Source organism: Lemur catta, chromosome 17 (genome assembly GCF_020740605.2).
Source record: "Lemur catta isolate mLemCat1 chromosome 17, mLemCat1.pri, whole genome shotgun sequence".
In the NCBI taxonomy this organism is placed as follows: domain Eukaryota; kingdom Metazoa; phylum Chordata; class Mammalia; order Primates; family Lemuridae; genus Lemur; species Lemur catta.
The window spans coordinates 40,715,721-40,734,528 of NC_059144.1; the positions used below are offsets into that span (position 1 = coordinate 40,715,721).

The 18,808-nt window shown below is 37.8% G+C and overlaps 1 protein-coding gene across 1 annotated transcript in view; it reads left to right on the forward strand.

Annotated features, from left to right (window-relative positions):
* Positions 1-17,839, forward strand: part of CSE1L (chromosome segregation 1 like) — a 41,481-nt gene extending 23,642 nt beyond the window's left edge. Inside the window, 14 exon segments of the mRNA XM_045529234.1 lie at positions 56-140; positions 1,078-1,139; positions 6,560-6,696; positions 7,817-7,920; positions 9,565-9,662; positions 11,128-11,278; positions 11,422-11,630; positions 12,364-12,461; positions 12,564-12,649; positions 13,098-13,179; positions 14,535-14,681; positions 15,626-15,857; positions 17,600-17,666; positions 17,669-17,839. Of these exon segments, the coding sequence (XP_045385190.1) occupies positions 56-140; positions 1,078-1,139; positions 6,560-6,696; positions 7,817-7,920; positions 9,565-9,662; positions 11,128-11,278; positions 11,422-11,630; positions 12,364-12,461; positions 12,564-12,649; positions 13,098-13,179; positions 14,535-14,681; positions 15,626-15,857; positions 17,600-17,666; positions 17,669-17,712 (1,602 nt within the window). The 3' untranslated portion in view covers positions 17,713-17,839.
* Positions 17,840-18,808: the final 969 nt, after the last annotated feature.

Consider the following 18,808-nt stretch of genomic DNA (forward strand, 5'->3'; position numbering starts at 1 on the left):
ATATATACAGGTATTTTGTGTTATTTTAATTTACTGTTACAAATTTGCTTTTCAGCATGGAATTACACAAGCAAATGAACTTGTCAACTTGACTGAGTTCTTTGTGAATCACATCCTCCCTGATTTAAAATCAGCTAATGGTGAGTTGTGAAATTTTTTCTTTTATACAACTTATGACACTATACCTGTAATTTTTATTTACATTGTTATACTATGAAATAAGTAATGGATCAAGTCATACTAAGGACTCTATATCACCGTGATACTCAAAAAACTGGTTCCTATCCTTGTTACAATTATTTCCTTTTATTTAATAAAATCTCAAATGGTTTCCCCAGATCTTGTCTATGGGAAGTTAGCTTTGATAAAGAAAATATTGCTTGTTTAAAAGGAAAATATGAGTAAAACTGAACTTTAGCTCAGCTTTGTTATCCTAGTGTATGAATAGGAATTATACTTTGGCTTCCTTTTCTTTCCTGTTTGAAAAATGAACTCTCAAAAATTGAACATTTCCAAGTATTTGAAACTGAAAAATATTAAGGATAGTTTCCAATGTTTTGTGAGTGTGTTGATCTAGTTCAGATATATTCCTTTTTTTAAAGAAACTTTTTGTATAGGAAATTTTTATATACCTAGAGGTATAGAGAATATTGCAATAAGCTTCCATGTGACCATCATCCAGCTTCAAGAATTAACAATTAGCCAATGTTCTGTCCCTTTCACTAATTTATTTGCCTACCAACAGAGTAATTAAAAGCATAGAGACATGTTTTTAATTTAGAACAGCTTTGGTTCTAGAAGTGTAGATGATGCAATCATTGGTGCATGGTCCAAATCATTTTTATTCAATTATTTAAGTAGTACATGTTCATTTACCATGAAACTTAAAGGCAAGGGAAAAAATAAAATTATTTATAATCCTGCTGGAATTAATAGCTATGTAGTATATCATTGCGTAATTAACTGGGCTTCCATTACTTGACATTTTGGTTATCATTTTTTAAAACTGATAATATCATTAATTTGGAGTAACAGTCCTTATCCTTTAAGTAACTATGACTTTTTGTTTTTTAATAGTGAATGAATTTCCTGTCCTTAAGGCTGATGGTATCAAATATATTATGATTTTTAGGAATCAAGTAAGTAGGTTTTTATTTATTGCATGCCACTTAATCTCGTGTTTTATTTATTTTTGTTGTTGTTTTTATTTTTTTAGAAGGAGGGAGTGGGAGGGAGGGAAAGATACTCAAGAGTTATATACAGCTTCTCCCTTCTGTGTGGTCATACTTGACATCGACATCTAGCAAAATTAACAATAACTCCTTAATGACTTATGATTTCAGACCATGCTTAATTTTCCTCAGATGTCTTAAAAGTTTCTTTTTATAATAGTGTTATTAAAAATTGGGATCTAAGCAATGTCCATATAAGGCTTATTATTGATTATGTTTCAAGTCTCTTAATTTAGAACAAGGAGGTCCTCCTTTCCCCTTTCTTATGTCTGTTGTCAGAGAAACCAGTCTTTTCTCTTGGAGAGTTTCTCACATTCTGCTTTAGCCTGATTGCGTCCTCATGGTGTACAGTCTTCTGTCATTATGTGAGGGGATGGTTTTAGGGCCCCTGCATATACCAAAATCCATGCATTCTCAAGTCCCATAGTGGGCCCTACAGAAACCATGTGGACAAAAAATCAGTCCTCCATATTTGTAGATTTCACATCCCATGAATAATATATTTTCTGTTCCCATTTGGTTGGGGGGAAAATGTATATAAGTGGACCCGTGCAGTTCAAATCCATGTTGTTCAAGAGTCAACTGTAATTTATCTTGTCCTTGTATTTCTATATTAGTAGATCTGGAGGCTTCATTAGATTTAGATTGCTTTGGAGGATGGCAAGAAAGCATCATAGTTGTACTTTAGGTTTCATTTCATCAAGACATACACAATGTCTGGTTGTCCACTGTTAGTGATATTAAGAGTGACCAGTGGATTCGATTAAGAACTCTCCAGGCTGGGTGAGGTGGCTCATACCTGTAATCCTAGCACTCTGGGAGGCTGAGGCAGGAGGATCTCTTGAGGTCAGGAGTTTGAGACCAGGCCAAACAAGAGTGAGAACCCCGTCTCTACCAAAAGTAGAAAAAATTAGCTGGATGTGGTGGCGCACACCTGCAGTCCCAGCTACTCTGGAGGCTGAGGGAGGAGGATCACTTGAGCCCAGGAGTTTGAGGTTGCAGTGAGCTATGATCACACCATTGCACTCTACGCCAAGGTGACAGAGCAAGACTCTGTCTCAAAAAAAAAAACTTTCCATCATTGGTATTTTTTTAAATTGGGATATACTTCTTATAAAATTCAGCATTTTAAAGTGTGTGCTTCAGTGCTTTTTCGTATATTCATTATGTTGTACAACCAACACTACTGTCTCCGTAGATCATTGAATTACTGGTTTATACAGGGAAAATAGGATAAATATCTGTGTGTGGGTTTTTCCACCTTTATCAATTTTCAGAGTAATGAGTTAGTGCCTTAGCAACCTCCAGAGGACAAATGAGTGGTTTTTTTATTCTCTAGTTAGTTGTGCATCTTTGGACAAGAGGCTCTTGACATAAATTTAGTTGCCTTTGTTAGCCTCCTTTCTCTTACACCTGACAAGATGTTCCAGGTTTATCTTGTACATCTCCTGTCTGAGACCTGAATTGGTGACCTCTCAAAGGTGTGAAATGTTATTTAAAGACCATCATCTGGGGCTGGGCGCAGTGGCTCATACCTGTAATCCCAGCACTCTGGGAGGCCGAGGCGGGAGGATTGCTCGAGGTCAGGAGTTCAAGACCAGCCTGAGCAAGAGCGAGACCCCATCTCTACTAAAAATAGAAAGAAATGATCAAGACAGCTAAAAATATATAGAAAAAATTAGCCGGGCATGGTGGCACATGCCTGTAATCCCAGCTACTCGAGAGGCTGAGGCAGAAGGATTGCTTGAGCTCAGGAGTTTGAGGTTGCTGTGAGCTAGGCTGACGCCACGGCACTCTAGCCTGGGCAACAGAGTGAGACTCTGTCTCAAAAAAAAAAAAAATACCATGCTTAAAGTAACATGAAATTATTCTCTGTCCATTTTTGCCCCTACTTTGATAAACGGTTAGCTTCATTTGTTTGTAGGGATTTTGGTTCTGAGCATGTATAAGAGAGATTGTTTTACATGCCTCCAGAGTCAGACAGTAAGAAAGCCAAGGTATATTCAGAAAGGTCTGGTTTTCATCCCTGTCCCTTCCTCCCTACTTTCTCTCTCTCCCTGAATTTTTAATTGAGTTTTCGTTTATTTTTATTACTTATTTTTGTCCATGGAACTAATAACTATTCTATATATATTTATATTTTCCCCTTCTATGCAGAAGAGAGCATACTATACAGTTTTGAACCTTGCTTTTTTTCCCATTTTTAAGAAATTATGGTAAAATACATATAATATACAGTTTACCATCTTAAGCATTTTAAAGTGTGTTGCTCATTAGCGTTAAATACATTCATAATATTGTACAACCATCACCACCATCTCCAGAACTCTTCATCTTGTAAAAATGAAACTACATGCTCATTAAACAATAATTCGTTATTCCTTTTCTGCCCAGCCCCTGGCAACCACCATTCTACTTTGTGTCTCTGTGATTTTGATTACTCTCTGAGTATCTCATGTAAGTGGAATCATACAGTATTCATCTTTTTGTGACTGGCTTATTTCACACAGAATATTGTCCTCAAGGTTCATCCATATTGTTGCATATGTCAGAATTTCCTTCCTTTTTAGGACTGAACAACAGTCCATTGTTTGCTTTATCACATTTTGTTTATCGATTCATCTTTGGGTAGGCATTTGGGTTTGCTTCCACACTTTAGCTATTGTGTATATGGCTGTGCAAATCTCTGTGAGACTCTGCTTTCAGTTCTTTTGGGTATACACTTAGAAGTGAAATTGTTGCATCATATGGTAATTCTTTTTCATTTTTTTGAGGAACTGCCATTAATGTTTATCACAGCAACTATACCATTTTACTTTACTACCAACAGTGCACAAGGCTTCCGGTTTCTCTGCATCCTCATCCTCACCAATGCCTTTTTTTTTTTTACAGTAGCCATCCTAGTAGGTGTGAGGTGGTGTCTCATAGTTTTGATTTGCATATTTCAGATGATTAGTGATGTTAAGCATCTTTTCATGTGCTCATTGGGCATTTATATATTTTCTTTGGAGAAATGTCTATTCAAGTCTTGCCCATTTTTGAATCAGTTATGTTTTTTTGTGTTGAGTTTAGAATTTCTCTGTATATTCTGGATATTAATACTTTATCAGATATATGATTTATAGATGTTCCATTCTATGGCTCGTCCCTTCATGAAGTTTAATTTGTCTTTTTTTTCTTCTGTTGGCTATGCAACAGAAAATTGATGTCCTAGGCAAGAAATCATTACTAAATCCAATATTGCAAAGCTTTTGCCCCGTTTTTTCCTACAGTTTTATAATTTTAGGTCTTACCCTTTGGGTCTTTGATTCATTTTGAGCTAATTTTTGTATGTGGTGTTAGCTAAGGGGTCCAACTCTTAATTTGCATCTGGATATCCAGTTTTCCCAGCACCGTTTGTTTAAAAGACTGTCCTTTCCCTACTGGATAGTCTTGGCACCCTTGTCAAAAATCATTGGATTGTATATGGAAGGGTTTATTTCTGGGCTCTCTAGTCTGTCATTGGTCTATATATTTGTCTTTACTGTACCTTGCTTAAATCTTGGATATCATTCTATAGTGGTATGTACATATTGTTCTCATTTTTATTTTATAGCTGCATAGTATTCCATTATGTGGCTTTTCCGTGGTTTAGACAAACTGTTCCCCATAGATATTTTGGGTGTTTTCTGTCTTTCACTGTTTTAAATAATATTGCCTTTAATAGCCTTGTGTATATGTCACTTCACGTTTTTGCCATTATAACCTTGGGATATATTCTTAAAATAGGATTGCTAGCTTAGAGGGTAAACACACATACAGTTTTGCTGGATCTTTTTCCTTTGACACCTCTGCCCAATAACAATGCTGCCATCTTACCAAATGTTTTAAACACAGAAGCAAGAAAACACCCCCTTCTCTCACAAAATGAAAAAATAAAAATCAGCTGGGCAAGTTGGCATGCTCTTATAGTCCCAGCTGTGGGGGAGGTTGAGGCAGGGGGATTACTCGAGCTGAGGAGTTCTGACAAGCGTGGGCAATACAGTGAGACCTTGTCTCAAAAAAAGAAAGAAGCAGCAGCAAAGAGAATAATATAATGATATTAAAATAAACCTCACAAATTTTAACTCCAAGCCATATTTACTTAAACATACACACATATACACTGGAGATACCCTAGCACTCCCTGCCCACTCCCTTGCTCCCAAGAAGTTATTACTATTATGAAGTCAGTCTGTTTTATACTCACGCAAGTGCTTTATTATGCTTTCATTACATAAGTATGTTTTTACAAAAATTCTATAGTAATCTGTAGGCTTTAAATTTGTTTGTTACAGGTACCATCATACTATAGGTATCAGTGTGTACATCATGGGTTTTTTTTGTGCTTAACATCATTTTGAGAGTTATTCATTTTATTAGACAAAGTTATAATTCATTTTTATTAACTGTGTAGTTTTCCATTAAAAGAGTATGCTACAGTTTATTTCCTATGGATGATTCTTTAGTTTCTTGATTTATAATTTTGATGTCTTTGGCAGGTATTTACCAATGTTACCATGCAGCCCAGCCAGGCTTTTCTACTTTAAAGACTAATTGGTGTTCTAAATTTAGAGAGTGTTTTTTTTGTTTGTTTTTTTAGAGACAGAGTCTTGCTCTGTCACCCAGGCTGGAGTGCAGTGGTGCAATGATAGCTCACTGTAACCTCCAACTCCTAGGCTTAAGCTGTCCTCCCTCCTCAGCCTCTCTAGTAGCTAGGACTATGGGTACGTGCCACCACACACAGCTAATTATTTTTCTTTGTGTGTAGATGGGGTCTTGCTATGTTACTTAGACTGGTCTCAAACTCCTGGCCTCAAATGATCTTCTTGCCTCAGGCTTCCAAAGTGTTGGGATTACAGGCATGAGCACCACACCCAGCCTTTTAGAGGTTTTTAATGAACATTATTCTTATTTTTGTCCCATTTTTGTGGGGGAGGAAGAGAGAAAATGAGGCGCAAAGAGGTTAAATGACTTTTTATAAGAAATGTCTGCTAGTGAAAAAGTATAGCTCTTGAGATTCATGAAACCTTATCTGCTTCTCCATGATACTACTTGATGGTGTATTGTTTTATCTGCAAGATTTTACCCTATAGTTTTGTGCTCAGAAAAACAATTGGAAAAATGAATGAAAATTGAACCATTATGTGGAGGTAGAAGTTTTTCTTTTTACAACACTATCTTTTGTCATTATAACAGAGCTGAAGAAAGCAAACTTTTTAAAATCAGCAAGCCCTTCTCTTCCAGTTGTCTTTTACTCAAATGTGGCATTATTGGATTTAGAGCATGTATATTATTGTATTTTTCAGGTACCAAAAGAGCATCTTGTAGTCTCTATTCCTCTCTTGATTAATCATCTTCAAGCGGAAAGTATTGTTGTTCACACTTACGCAGCACACGCTCTCGAAAGACTCTTTACTATGAGAGGGCCTAACAACGCCACTCTGTAAGTATCTGGGTCTAAGCAGTTTATACATTCTTAGCTTGGGGTGGGGACTGTACTGTACTGGTCAAAGATATCCCTGAGTGTTTTCATAATTTCATTAGTTGTTAGGAAAATAAATATGTACTTTTTACTCAAATATACTATCTCATTCCAAAAGGATTTACCAAAATAGATAAGCTATGATTATAAAATTAAATATTGAATAAATTAGAGCAAAGGAAAATAAAACTGAGATACAGTTAATAAATAGAAACGTGTGTCAAAGGATCCTGTGTATTAAACTCTAAATTTTATTTGGAATCTCCTAGCAGCCAAGACAAATGGGAGACTTGGGGAATTAAAATTTTCACATTATACATGAGATTAAAATTTAAAGCAGTGAGTCTTCATTAAGGGAATACTGTGTAATAGCAGTCTTCTCAGCAAAGTCATGTAACAGTTATTTTCATGTGACTGTTTTTGTACTCTCACTTAGTTCTGAGATATAATACAGCTTAGTGAAAGTAATTCTCTAGGGGCCAAGAAAGTAGCTCCTCTGGCCTGATCCGAGGATGTAGAGGAATGGATGGCCTGCATGTCTTTCAGGCCATTCTTCAACAGTGTTATTTCTTGAAACTGAGCTTTGGGTAAGAGATGGAAAACAGTTCTAGGTTCTTTACTTCATTAAGAACTTGAAGGACAGATATTCTCAGTGGCCAATTAAGGGTTGAAATGACGTCCTTTGAGGTGAGTCAAGGCAGTACCTGTCTTCAGGCCCAGAATTCATGCAGTGAACAATTCTGAATCTCCTACACCTCCAAGAAAAATAGATGACTGGAACCCTTGAGACTGTTCTGTTCTTGATGGTGATAGATATGAACCAGGTATGACTGTTGCAACTTTAGGTGTTGAGTTTACCTGGGTTTTTTTTTCTGGTTCAATTGTGTCTGGTCCCAGATTTGCCTCCTTAGGAGCTTAACGTGAGCATATGTACAAAATTGTTTTCCTAAGCTATCAATTGTTAGTGGTGGGAGATGGCTCAGTTTTGTGCTGAGAAGTGTGATTTAGTAGTTGCCAAGGGAGTCCACAGTGACTAAGCTCCAGAGTTGGTAGTGACTGAAAGCTGTTTTTTCATCTATAGCTTTACAGCTGCAGAAATCGCACCGTTTGTTGAGATTCTGCTAACAAACCTTTTCAAAGCTCTCACACTTCCTGGCTCTTCAGAAAATGAATATATTATGAAAGGTAGGCCGTTTCCCTGGTATACAGACTTAAGCATCTAATTTCAGATTACAAGGGGGTAAGCATTCTGAGTTATACTTTAGGTTGTGTAGTCTAGGAACCAGCTAATGTTTGCTAAGAAATAGGTAGGTTTAGATATTTTTAAAAATGAAAAATATTTTGTTTATTGTTAACTGTTTTCAGAAAATTTTTACCTTAATTTGGTACAGAACCCATTGTTATAGAAAACATAGTAAGATCCCCTTTTCCTTTCCTAGATTGAGTTTCTTTAGGGCAGAGGTCAGACCATGCAACATTTATTGACTGCATGATCAGCAAGGTCTTGGTGAGACATGGGTACACATGGTAGACTCCACACAGACCACGTCTTTATATATCCTGCCAAACAAGGACATAGGCAGCTGTAACCATCTGCTGGGTGCTACATTAGGAGGGCGTCCTGGTGCTGGCTCTAGCTTTGGAACAATCTCAGTCTTTTTCACTGCTGTATCCCAAAAGCCTAGCACAGTGTCTGAGTCGTGAGAAACACTTTTCAAATAAACTCCCTGATCCTTCCAACCTAGGTCAGGAATTCTGAGGTATATATGTGTGTGTATGTATGTGTCTGGGTTTGCATTTGTGTATGTTTTCAATACTAATTCTCGCAACAATGATATGTACTTACTGTTGCTTAATGTTGACTTCTATAAGAGCAGCTAACTGGTCAGTGGTCTTCATTAATGTGTTCCTAGGATATTTAAGGGCACACAATATATAATACTTGGTCAATAAATACTGTTGTATGAGTGAACGAAAGGATTCTGTGGCAGCCCAGACAAAGGGCACTAATCTATCCTCTAACCCTCTTAACCCAGGTCAGGGAATGGCTTTCTCTAGGAAGTGACGTCTGAGATGAGATGTGAAGGGTAGGTAGCAGTTTGTTGAAAGGTGAATGAGTCTTTGGCTCATCATTCATGTACAAAGTTTAGGAGGCAAGAGTAGATAATTTTTTATCTATTATACCTAGCATGTAGTAGGTACTCTGCTTAGTAAACATGTATTTTAGAAATATTATTGTGGGAAGAGAGCTATCATACATTTTAGCTTACAAATATATTTGTTTCCCATGCTATATATTTTTAGGCATCTATTAACGAGCAGTATTTTTCCAGTATGGACTCTGGCTTTATATGTGTATATATAGAATTTTCTTAGGCTCCTAATCTCTCTTTTTGAAGGAGATGGGTAGGTGGCCTGCTATTTCAGTTTACCGTAGGCTGAGACCATGTTTCCATTTTCTACCACTGATTTCTAAGTGATGAAAGAGACCCTAAACTATTCTCTCTCTCACACTGTTGCTCTGCTCCTGTCAGTTCACTGTTTCTTCCTCTTTTTTGTTTGCCTCTTTATTCACTCTGATTATTTTTTTTAAGCTTTGGGCCTTCTAGAAATACTCAATATTTCCAAGCTAAATTTTGTTGCCAACTCCTGTCCTAATTTTAAAGTGAAGGAAAATTTAGATTATTTTTAAATTTAGAGAGCTATCGGGGGTTGTCTTAAGTGTCTCAAAATTTTAGTTGATGAATAACTAGGCTTTTTTAACCCCCTAATTACTGCTTTTTGCTGAAGTTTAACTGAACTCTGTTTTTGCTTTTTTATATTTTACAGCAATCATGAGAAGTTTTTCTCTCCTACAAGAAGCCATAATCCCCTACATCGCTACTCTCATCACTCAGCTCACACAGAAACTATTAGCTGTCAGTAAGGTAACAGAGCCAATTTTGAAAGTGGGGTTGCCTTTTAATTTGCTCCAAACTGTTTGGGCCTCTGAACTCTGGCACTGGGTGAGGCTTTGGAGAAGGTCGATGAATTCTTTCTGACCATCAGTTAGTTAATGTACTTTGCTAAAAGTGTGGGTTAAAGTTAGATTGGAGACATAACAGCAGTCACCTTTAAGTGTAGGCTCAGAAGCTTTAATGTGTTTTTATTCTCATTACAAAAGGCAACATGTTCATTGTAGAAAATTAAGAAGGTACAGATGATCCAAAATTATCTTAGATGTAGGAAAGTAGGCTTTGCATTAAATGAATATAAAAGAGGCTATTTGGGCCGGGTACAGTGGTTCATTCCTTTAATCCCAGCACTTCAGAGGCCAAAGCAGGAGGATCATTTGAGCACAGGAGTTCAAGACCAGCCTGAGGAACACAGTGAGACCCATCAAACACACACACAAAAATTAGTTGGGCATGGTGATGCGTGCCTGTAGTCCTAGCTACTCAGGAGGTTGAGGCAGGAGGATTACTTGCGCCTGGGAGATGGAGGTTGTCGTTGAGTGAGCTATGTTCATGCCACTGGACTCCAGCCTGGGTGACAGAGCAAGACCCTGTCTCTTAAAGAGGCTATTTAGACTTAAAAAATGATGATTACAATCCTTTGTGTGTCTTCTCCCTTCATTTTTCAAAAATAAAGTTCACTCTCTGATCAGAAATTTTAGATACTTGATTCATATTTATTTATTATTTTTTTTTGAGACAGAGTCTCACTCTGTTGCCCGGGCTAGAGTGCCATGGCGTCAGCCTAGCTCACAGCAACCTCAAACTCCTGGGCTTGAGCAATCCTTCTGCCTCAGCCTCCCAAGTAGCTGGGACTATAGACATGTGCCACCATGCCCGGCTAATTTTTTCTATATATTTTTAGTTGTCCAGATAATTTCTTTCTATTTTTTTGGTAGAGACGGGGTCTCGCTCTTGCTCAGGCTGGTCTCGAACTCCTGAGCTCAAACGATCCGCCTGCCTCAGCCTCCCAGCATGCTAGGATTACAGGTGTGAGCCACCTTGCCCGGCCTTGATTCATATTTAAATATCAATATTAAGTTTTAGAAAATCAGTTTATGGCAGACAGAATTCCTTTTTAGATGCTGTTCCTGTCTATGAAAACAAGATAAATTCCTAGGAAGTATTGGAGGGACTTTAGAGAACATGATCATTTTTCACCTGAGTTCTGGGTAAGAGTGTTTGGACTACACTGGGCTATAAGACTTTTGTCCATTTAAGAAAACCCAAACAAACAAGCACTAGTTTAGTGTAATTGGTATTTTTTTCTTAATGTTTTTAAAAAATAGGTGGCATCTATTTTAAATGTGTTTTAGAAAGGTTAGGTGTGTTTTGTTTTAGATGATAGTCAGTTGGATTATTTGAGTAATTAGGTTGTTTTTTTTTTTTATAATTTCAGAACCCAAGCAAACCTCATTTTAATCACTACATGTTTGAAGCAATATGTTTATCCATAAGAATAACTTGCAAAGCTAACCCTGCTGCTGTTGTAAATTTTGAGGAGGCTTTGTTTTTGGCATTTACTGAAATTTTACAAAATGATGTACAAGGTAGGTTAAAGGAAATTATTTTCTTTGGTAATGGGATAAAATTAAGGTGGTTATAAAATGCAACCTGCCTAAGAGATTCTTATATTTTATATCAGAGCCATTCCTTCTGAAGCTGACAGCTCTGTTTTTACTTTTATCAACAGAATTTATTCCATATGTCTTTCAAGTGATGTCTTTGCTTCTGGAAACACATAAAAATGATATCCCGTCTTCCTATATGGCCTTATTTCCTCATCTCCTTCAGCCAGTGCTTTGGGAAAGAACAGGAAATATTCCTGCTCTAGTGAGGCTTCTCCAAGCATTCTTAGAACGCGGTTCAAATACAATAGCAAGTGCTGCGGCTGACAAAATTGTGAGTCAGATCTCTTTTGATGTAACTATAATTTGCTAAAGTAGCTTGGAAACATTAGGGATGGCAGGTTTAAAAAATTTCTTTATTTAGAGGAAGGGGCGGCAGGGGAAAAAAAGGAAAAAAATTATTTAAAATAATGTAATAAGGGAAATAATTAGAAAACTTTAAAGTGTGTTTTTATTAGAATTAGGTGATCTTGGCCAGGTGTGGTGGCTCGTGCCTGTAATCCTAACACTCTGGGAAGCCCAAGTGGGAGGATCACTTGAGGTCAGGAGTTCTAGACCACCCTGAGCAAGAGTGAGACCCTGTCTCTACTAAAAATAGAGAAAATTAGCCAGCCTGTAGTCCCAGCTACTCTAGAGGCTGAGGCAGGAAGATCTCTTGAGCCCTAGGAGTTTGAGGTTGCTGTGAGCTACAATGATGCCGTTGCACTCTAGCCCAGACAACAGGGCAAGACTCTGTCTCAAAAAAAAAAGAAAGAAAAGAATTAGATATCCTTTAAGGGGAAATTTTTTTTAAAGGAGTCAAATAAGTTGATTTCGAGAACTTTAATGAATTATTGTGGTGGGTTTTTTTTCCGCTATGTTTCAGAAGTAAAAACTTACAAGAAAAGGATAATTAGATTCTTACAACATGAACTCCTTTTCACGATGTATACCTCCTGTTTAACTTTTAGAATAATTAATCCTGGCCTCTGTGTTAACTGCTTATTATTTGATCTAATTTGTTATAGCCTGGGTTACTAGGTGTTTTTCAAAAGCTGATTGCATCTAAAGCAAATGACCACCAAGGTTTTTATCTTCTCAACAGTATAATAGAGCATATGCCTCCGTGAGTATGACTATAATCTCATTGTGCATTTAATCAAAAAATTTGTTGGGTACTCAGAAAAAAGCTGAATTTGTATTGTTGCTTTTATTCAAAATTCTTTAGTGAATCGGTTGACCAATATAGGAAACAAATCTTCATTCTACTATTCCAAAGACTTCAGAATTCCAAAACAACAAAGTTTATCAAGAGTAAGTAAAAATCATTTGGGTGTTCTACAAAAATAATGAAGGAAACTAGCTAAAACCTTATACTTTGTGGTTCCAAATAAACCTTTTATCAGTTTTAAACTTTATATTGAAAATATTTTAAGATGTTCGTGTTCTCCAGACATTAAATTAGTTTCAATTGTATTGTGTTTCAAAGGTTGCTTTATGTTCGTTTAGATACCAAAACATTTTTTCAATGGAAACGATACTATAAAGAAATAGAAATCAGAGAAAAGACTGCATGTAAATGTCTATAATGTAAAGACAGAAATTTTATATGTTAAGTTCTATTAGAAGGCAAGTATTGATGCCAGAGTTGGTCATCAGGTTTTAATGATTATGCACAGGTCATAATTGGCAGACTGCCACTAAATTATCAGTTTAGTGCAGTAACTCCTCTGTATTGACATTCTACATCTTCTTTCCACAGGTTTCTTAGTCTTTATTAATTTGTATTGCATAAAATATGGTGCGCTAGCACTACAAGAAATATTTGATGGTATACAACCAAAGTAAGTTTTTATTACATTTTATTTTTAAAACAAAGAAAATGATTTGGCCTTTTTTAGTGTAAACCAGTATCTCTGTCTTATAGATAATTTTGTGGTTCTTGGTGCATGGATAGTATCTATCATTTTGAAAATATTCTTGGGTGTTGGGTTGTAAAGAAAAAAATCCCGTAATCATTTTCCTAATCCCCAAAGTTTCTCCACTCTCTGGCACTCCCCTCCACAGCCAGTGTTCTTTGTTGTGTTGGATGGTAAGGAACTCCAGGAACCTGCCTTTATTAAAGTCAACAGCATGATTTTTAAAATAAGAAATGTTTGGGACCAAGTAAAAATTTGCTTTTGACTTAACCTGACAAAGAGTGTAATTAGTAGGTATTTCCCATTAGTAAGGAAATGGAAGCATTATAAAGAAATGATAGAATACAACTCTAGGGGAAAAGATTATTTGGGGAAGGTTTGATCCCTGTACCTGAATTATTTCTGAAAAATTCAAGATTGACTAAAAACTGAATTAACCTGAAAAGCAAACCAAAAAATATTATTTCTGGCAGTACAGGATTGTGAGGAAATCAGTAAACAACCATTAACATTTATATACTTACAAGGACATAAGCCAAGAAAGTTGGGAAGTTTATTATCCAAAAATTTTAAAACTAGTTGTTGCTGGATGGTAGGACAATAAGTGATTCTTTTCCTTCTTGCTCTTGCTTATCTCTGTTTTTTAATTTCTGATTTTTCAAGGATTTCTTAAGTTTTTAAAAATGCATACAAGACCAAAAAAAGCTATAAACATTCTGTTTAAGCATAGCCTTACAATAATATGAGAGATATTTATTCACAAAAGATGATGGCAGTTGGCTACAGAGCAGAGATTTCTTGGGGTTTTTTGTCATTTCCATCTCTAGGTCTCCTCAGCTGACTGAAAACAGCAGCCTTTTTTTTATTTTTGAGACAGAGTCTTGCTCTGTTGCCCAGGCTAGAGTGCCATGCCATCAGCCTAGCTCACGGCAACCTCAAACTCCTGGGCTTACGTGATCTTCCTGCCTCAGCCTCCCCAGTAGCTGGGACTACAGGTGTGCACCACTATACCCGGGTAATTTTTCTATTTTTAGTAGAGACATGGTCTTGCTCTTGCTCAGGCTGGTCTTGAACTCCTGAGTTCAAGGGATCTTCCCACCTTGGCCTCCCAGAGTGCTAGGATTATAAGAGTGAGCCACTGTGCCTGGCCAACAGTAGTCTTTTTACTTACTAAATTTTTATATTCATAAAGAGTCAATGAGTGTAAATAACATTTAAATATTTCACTGTTTATAGTGGTAGTCTAATATTGACTAGATCTATTTTGCTTTGATTAACAGAATGTTTGGAATGGTTTTGGAAAAAATCATTATTCCTGAAATTCAGAAAGTATCTGGAAATGTAGAGAAAAAGATCTGTGCAGTTGGCATAACCAAATTACTAACAGAATGTCCCCCAATGATGGATACTGAGTATACCAAGCTATGGTAAGTATTCCATTCTAATATTTTTAGAAGTTACAGCTTCCTTCCCTTACGACTGCAGAACCATTCAAGCTTATTCTCTTGGGGCCAAAGGAATTAGGTTCTGATCTCGGCTTCTCCACCACCAGGTCCAAGATAGGACTTAAGGATCCGTCTAGGCCTACAAAGATCGTATTTCCAGGTTCTTAACTTTTTAGGGGGATTCGGGGATCCCTTTAAGAGTCTGATCTAGGTGATCTCTAAGACTGTTTTATGACAGAAGTCCAGCTAAATTGGCATAAGTCTTTGAGGGGAGGAACTGAATAGGCCAGGAAAAGATCTGCCATGCGTCTCGTACTCAGTGTCTGGAGGGCCTCGCTTTCCTTATTTTGGTTCCACTCAGACAGCCTCTTCCATAAAATGATCTGACAACTGGAGGTTTATTTTTTCTAATAGTACTCCTAGTGTTGAATCTCCTTGCTTTGGCTTAGGTCACACAGCCAGCTTGAGATAGAGTAGTTTCTGAAAGACAAGTTTAGGGTGCTGGAGCCAAAAAAATTGATGAACAGTTTCTGGATAGGTATAAGGTCCCTCTTCAGACTGTGAGTCTGTAATTTTATTTCCTTGAGGAGTTGCTGCTTTTGTTTAAATCTTCAAACTATTCTCTTTTTTTTGTTGTTAAGAGGCAGGGTCTCATTCTATCACCATGAACTCCTGGCCTCAAGTAATCCACCCCCCTCAGCCTCCTGATTAGCTGGGACTATAGGCATGCACCACCATGCCTGGCTGATTTTTAAATTTTTTTGCAGACAGGGTCCCGCAATGTTCCCCAGGCTAGTCTTGAACTCCTGGTGTCAAGCAGTTCTCCCACCTCAGTCTCCTGAGAAGCTGGGACTACATGCATGAGCCACCCTGCGCAGCTCAAACTATTTTCTTGATCTTATGTCTCTTCCTTTCTTCCAATCCAGGACTCCTTTATTACAGTCTCTTATTGGCCTTTTTGAGTTACCTGAAGATGATACCATTCCTGATGAAGAGCATTTTATTGACATAGAAGATACACCGGGGTACCAGACTGCCTTCTCACAGTTGGCATTCGCTGGGAAAAAAGAGCATGATCCTGTAGGTCAAATGGTGAACAACCCCAAAATTCACCTGGCACAGTCACTTCACAAATTGTCTACTGCCTGTCCAGGAAGGGTAAGTGTGTGTTGTCAAAGAACTCTGACTGGCTGGGCGTGGTGGCTCACGCCTGTGATCCTAGCACTCTGGGCGGCTGAGGCGGGTGGATTGCTCGAGGTCAGGAGTTCGAGACCAGCCTGAGCAAGAGCGAGACCCTGTCTCTACTAAAAATAGAAAGAAATTACCTGGCCAACTAAAAATATATATAGAAAAAAAAAATTAGCCGGGCATGGTGGCACATGCCTGTAGTCTCAGCTACTTGGAAGGCTGAGGCAGAAGGATCGCTTGAGCCCAGGAGTTTGAGGTTGTTGTGAGCTAGGCTGATGCCACGGTATTCATTCTAGCCCAGGCAACAAAGTGAGACCATGTCTCAAAAAAAAAAAAAAAAAAACTCTTGTGATTAATGGAGACTTTACTGGGAAGGCAAGAGGATAGTTATTGTGGTGCCTGTTTTCGTTGGTCAACATAAATAAACTACATTCTGCTGAGTTATAGACAAGGCTTATTTTCTTCAATTAAAACTGTGAGCCCTTTTTTTTCTTTTAGCATGTACTAGAAGTATATTTTAAGTGAATGGATTTTAGGAGTAAGGATAAAAGGGAAAAAACCCCTTCAAATAGAAGTGTATTTATTTTCCAGATTGAAATGATCCTCTGTTATTAAAATGTGGTAGCATTTATTGGTTCTGTTTTAGAGAGACAGGGTCTCACTTTGTTGCCCAGGTTGGGATGCAGTGGTGCAATCACAGCTCATTACAGCCTCGAACTTCTGGGGAATCCTGGGCTCGAGTGATCCTTCTGCCTCACAGCCTCCTGGTACTGCAGGCTGGTCTCAAACTCCTGGGTTCAAGCCATCCTCCCACCTTGGCCTTCCAAAGTGCTAGGATTACAGTTTTAAGCTGCCTCACCCAACCTATTGGGTTTTTTTTTAAACTGCAGCATACTCAGAAATACGTTCTATAAAAGGTGTACATAAATCTAATAAATGGCTGTATAGTTGCATTTAGCCAGCACCTTTTACAGAGTCAGATATTACCTGATAAAATTTATATTTTTAATTGTTTTTTATGGAGAATTTCAAACATACATAGAACCCTCACGTACCCAGCTTCGATAATTACCAGTATTTTGCCAGTTTTGTTTCATTTGTTTCTCCTTTTTTTCCTTTGTATTGAGCAAGCCCTTAGATGTAGTATTTCACTTGTAAGTACTTCATCGTCCATCGCTAAACAATAAGGACTTTTTTTTTAACCTAACCATAATACCACTATCACAACTAACAATAATAATTTCTTATAGATCTACTTTTTTAGATCTTTTTTTTTTTTTTTTTTGAGACAGCGTCTCACTTTGTTGCCCCCTATAGAGTGCAGTGGCATCATCAAAGCTCACTGCAACCTCAATCTCCTGAGCTCAAGCGAGCCTCCTGCCGCAGCCTCCCAAGTAGCTGGGGACCACAGGCGTACTTGGGGCTACTGTGCTCATCTAGTTTTTCTATGTTTTATAGAGATGGAGTCTTACTTTTGCTCAGGCTGGTCTCAAGCAATCTTCCCGCCTCGGCCTCCCAGAGTGTTAGGATTACAGGCCTGAGCCACTGGGCCTAGCTAGACCTACCTATCTTAAAAGAATAAAGGCAATTGAGTTTTTTGGGAATCCCTTGGACAGTGATGAATGACTGTGGCAGCTGTCCCATAGAAGATGGGGTCTGTGTTGTTGCATCAGGATCTCCAACAGCCGGGGTGTGTTTCCCTTCTCTTATAGGTTCCATCAATGGTGAGCACCAGCCTCAATGCAGAAGCACTCCAGTATCTCCAAGGGTACCTTCAGGCAGCCAGTGTGACACTGCTTTGAACTGCATTTTTCTAATTGGCTAAGCCCAGATGGTTTCCCAGGAAATCATGTAGACTTCTGAGCACAGCTGCATTAAAACAGCAAGTTTTCCTTTTGAACTTTTCACAAATTCCATCTTGTAAAGGATATTAAATGTTGCTTTAAGCTGAACCTTGAGCAAATTAGGTGGTTTGTGTGATCATAAACATAAGTGGGTGACTTTCTAGTTTGCAACTTCAAGGAACAAGTATTAATAGTTCAGTGTATGACATTGATTTGAGTCAAGCATTTGCACGGTTTGAATAATTTTAAATTTTTGGTGGACGCTGGCTGTGGATACTTCTTACTGTTACTAAAAATTCTTCTGTTTTAAAGCTGTTGCCATTCATACTTCTCGTCCTTTGTATTTTTTGTCTGTTTAAGCTTTTATTGGAAATGTGAATAACTAAAAAGGTTACTTGTGTAATTTGCCAAGCAATGCACATTTCCTAGTTTTAAATCTGTAATCAGCAATAAAAACCCTAAGATATCTAAGAAAATCTGAAGGACAGGTTTTCGGTGCTTTAAATTTCTCCCTTGTCCTCCCTGGACTCCATAAAAATCCTAATTTCTAAATCATTTAAACTCAGATTAGTCTTTCTTTCTTCTTTACAAGGGAAAAGGGGACATGCATACAGATTTGAGGCTCGTCTACTAGAACATTCTATAGCAGTTCCTAGGTGGCAGTTTTGGATAAGTGGTTCCCTCTGTGGGAGAAATGCTCTGCCTGGCTTCATAGGACTGTTGAGAGTACTTCACATGTTACGGATGTTTGATGTCTTTCACGTCTTTCTTCCCCTGCACATCAGAGGTTACTTGGAACTTTTCAAACCATGGCACCTTAGAACCTTGAGGTCTAGGAGGAGCCACAGCAGTGGGTGTGTCCCAGCCAAGGCTGCCTGGGAGCAAGGCTGCACTGGCTCCCTCCTGGCCTATGGAATTCTGTAGCATTCCTTTTTAGGAAATGAATTAGTTTACTTAAGCTGCAATTGTTTGTTGTGTCATGCAAACTAGAATCTCTTCCTGCCCCGGTTAAGTGAGTGTCACAGAAGTTATTCATGTCCTATTTTAAATCTCAGGCACACAGCTCAAATGCTTTTT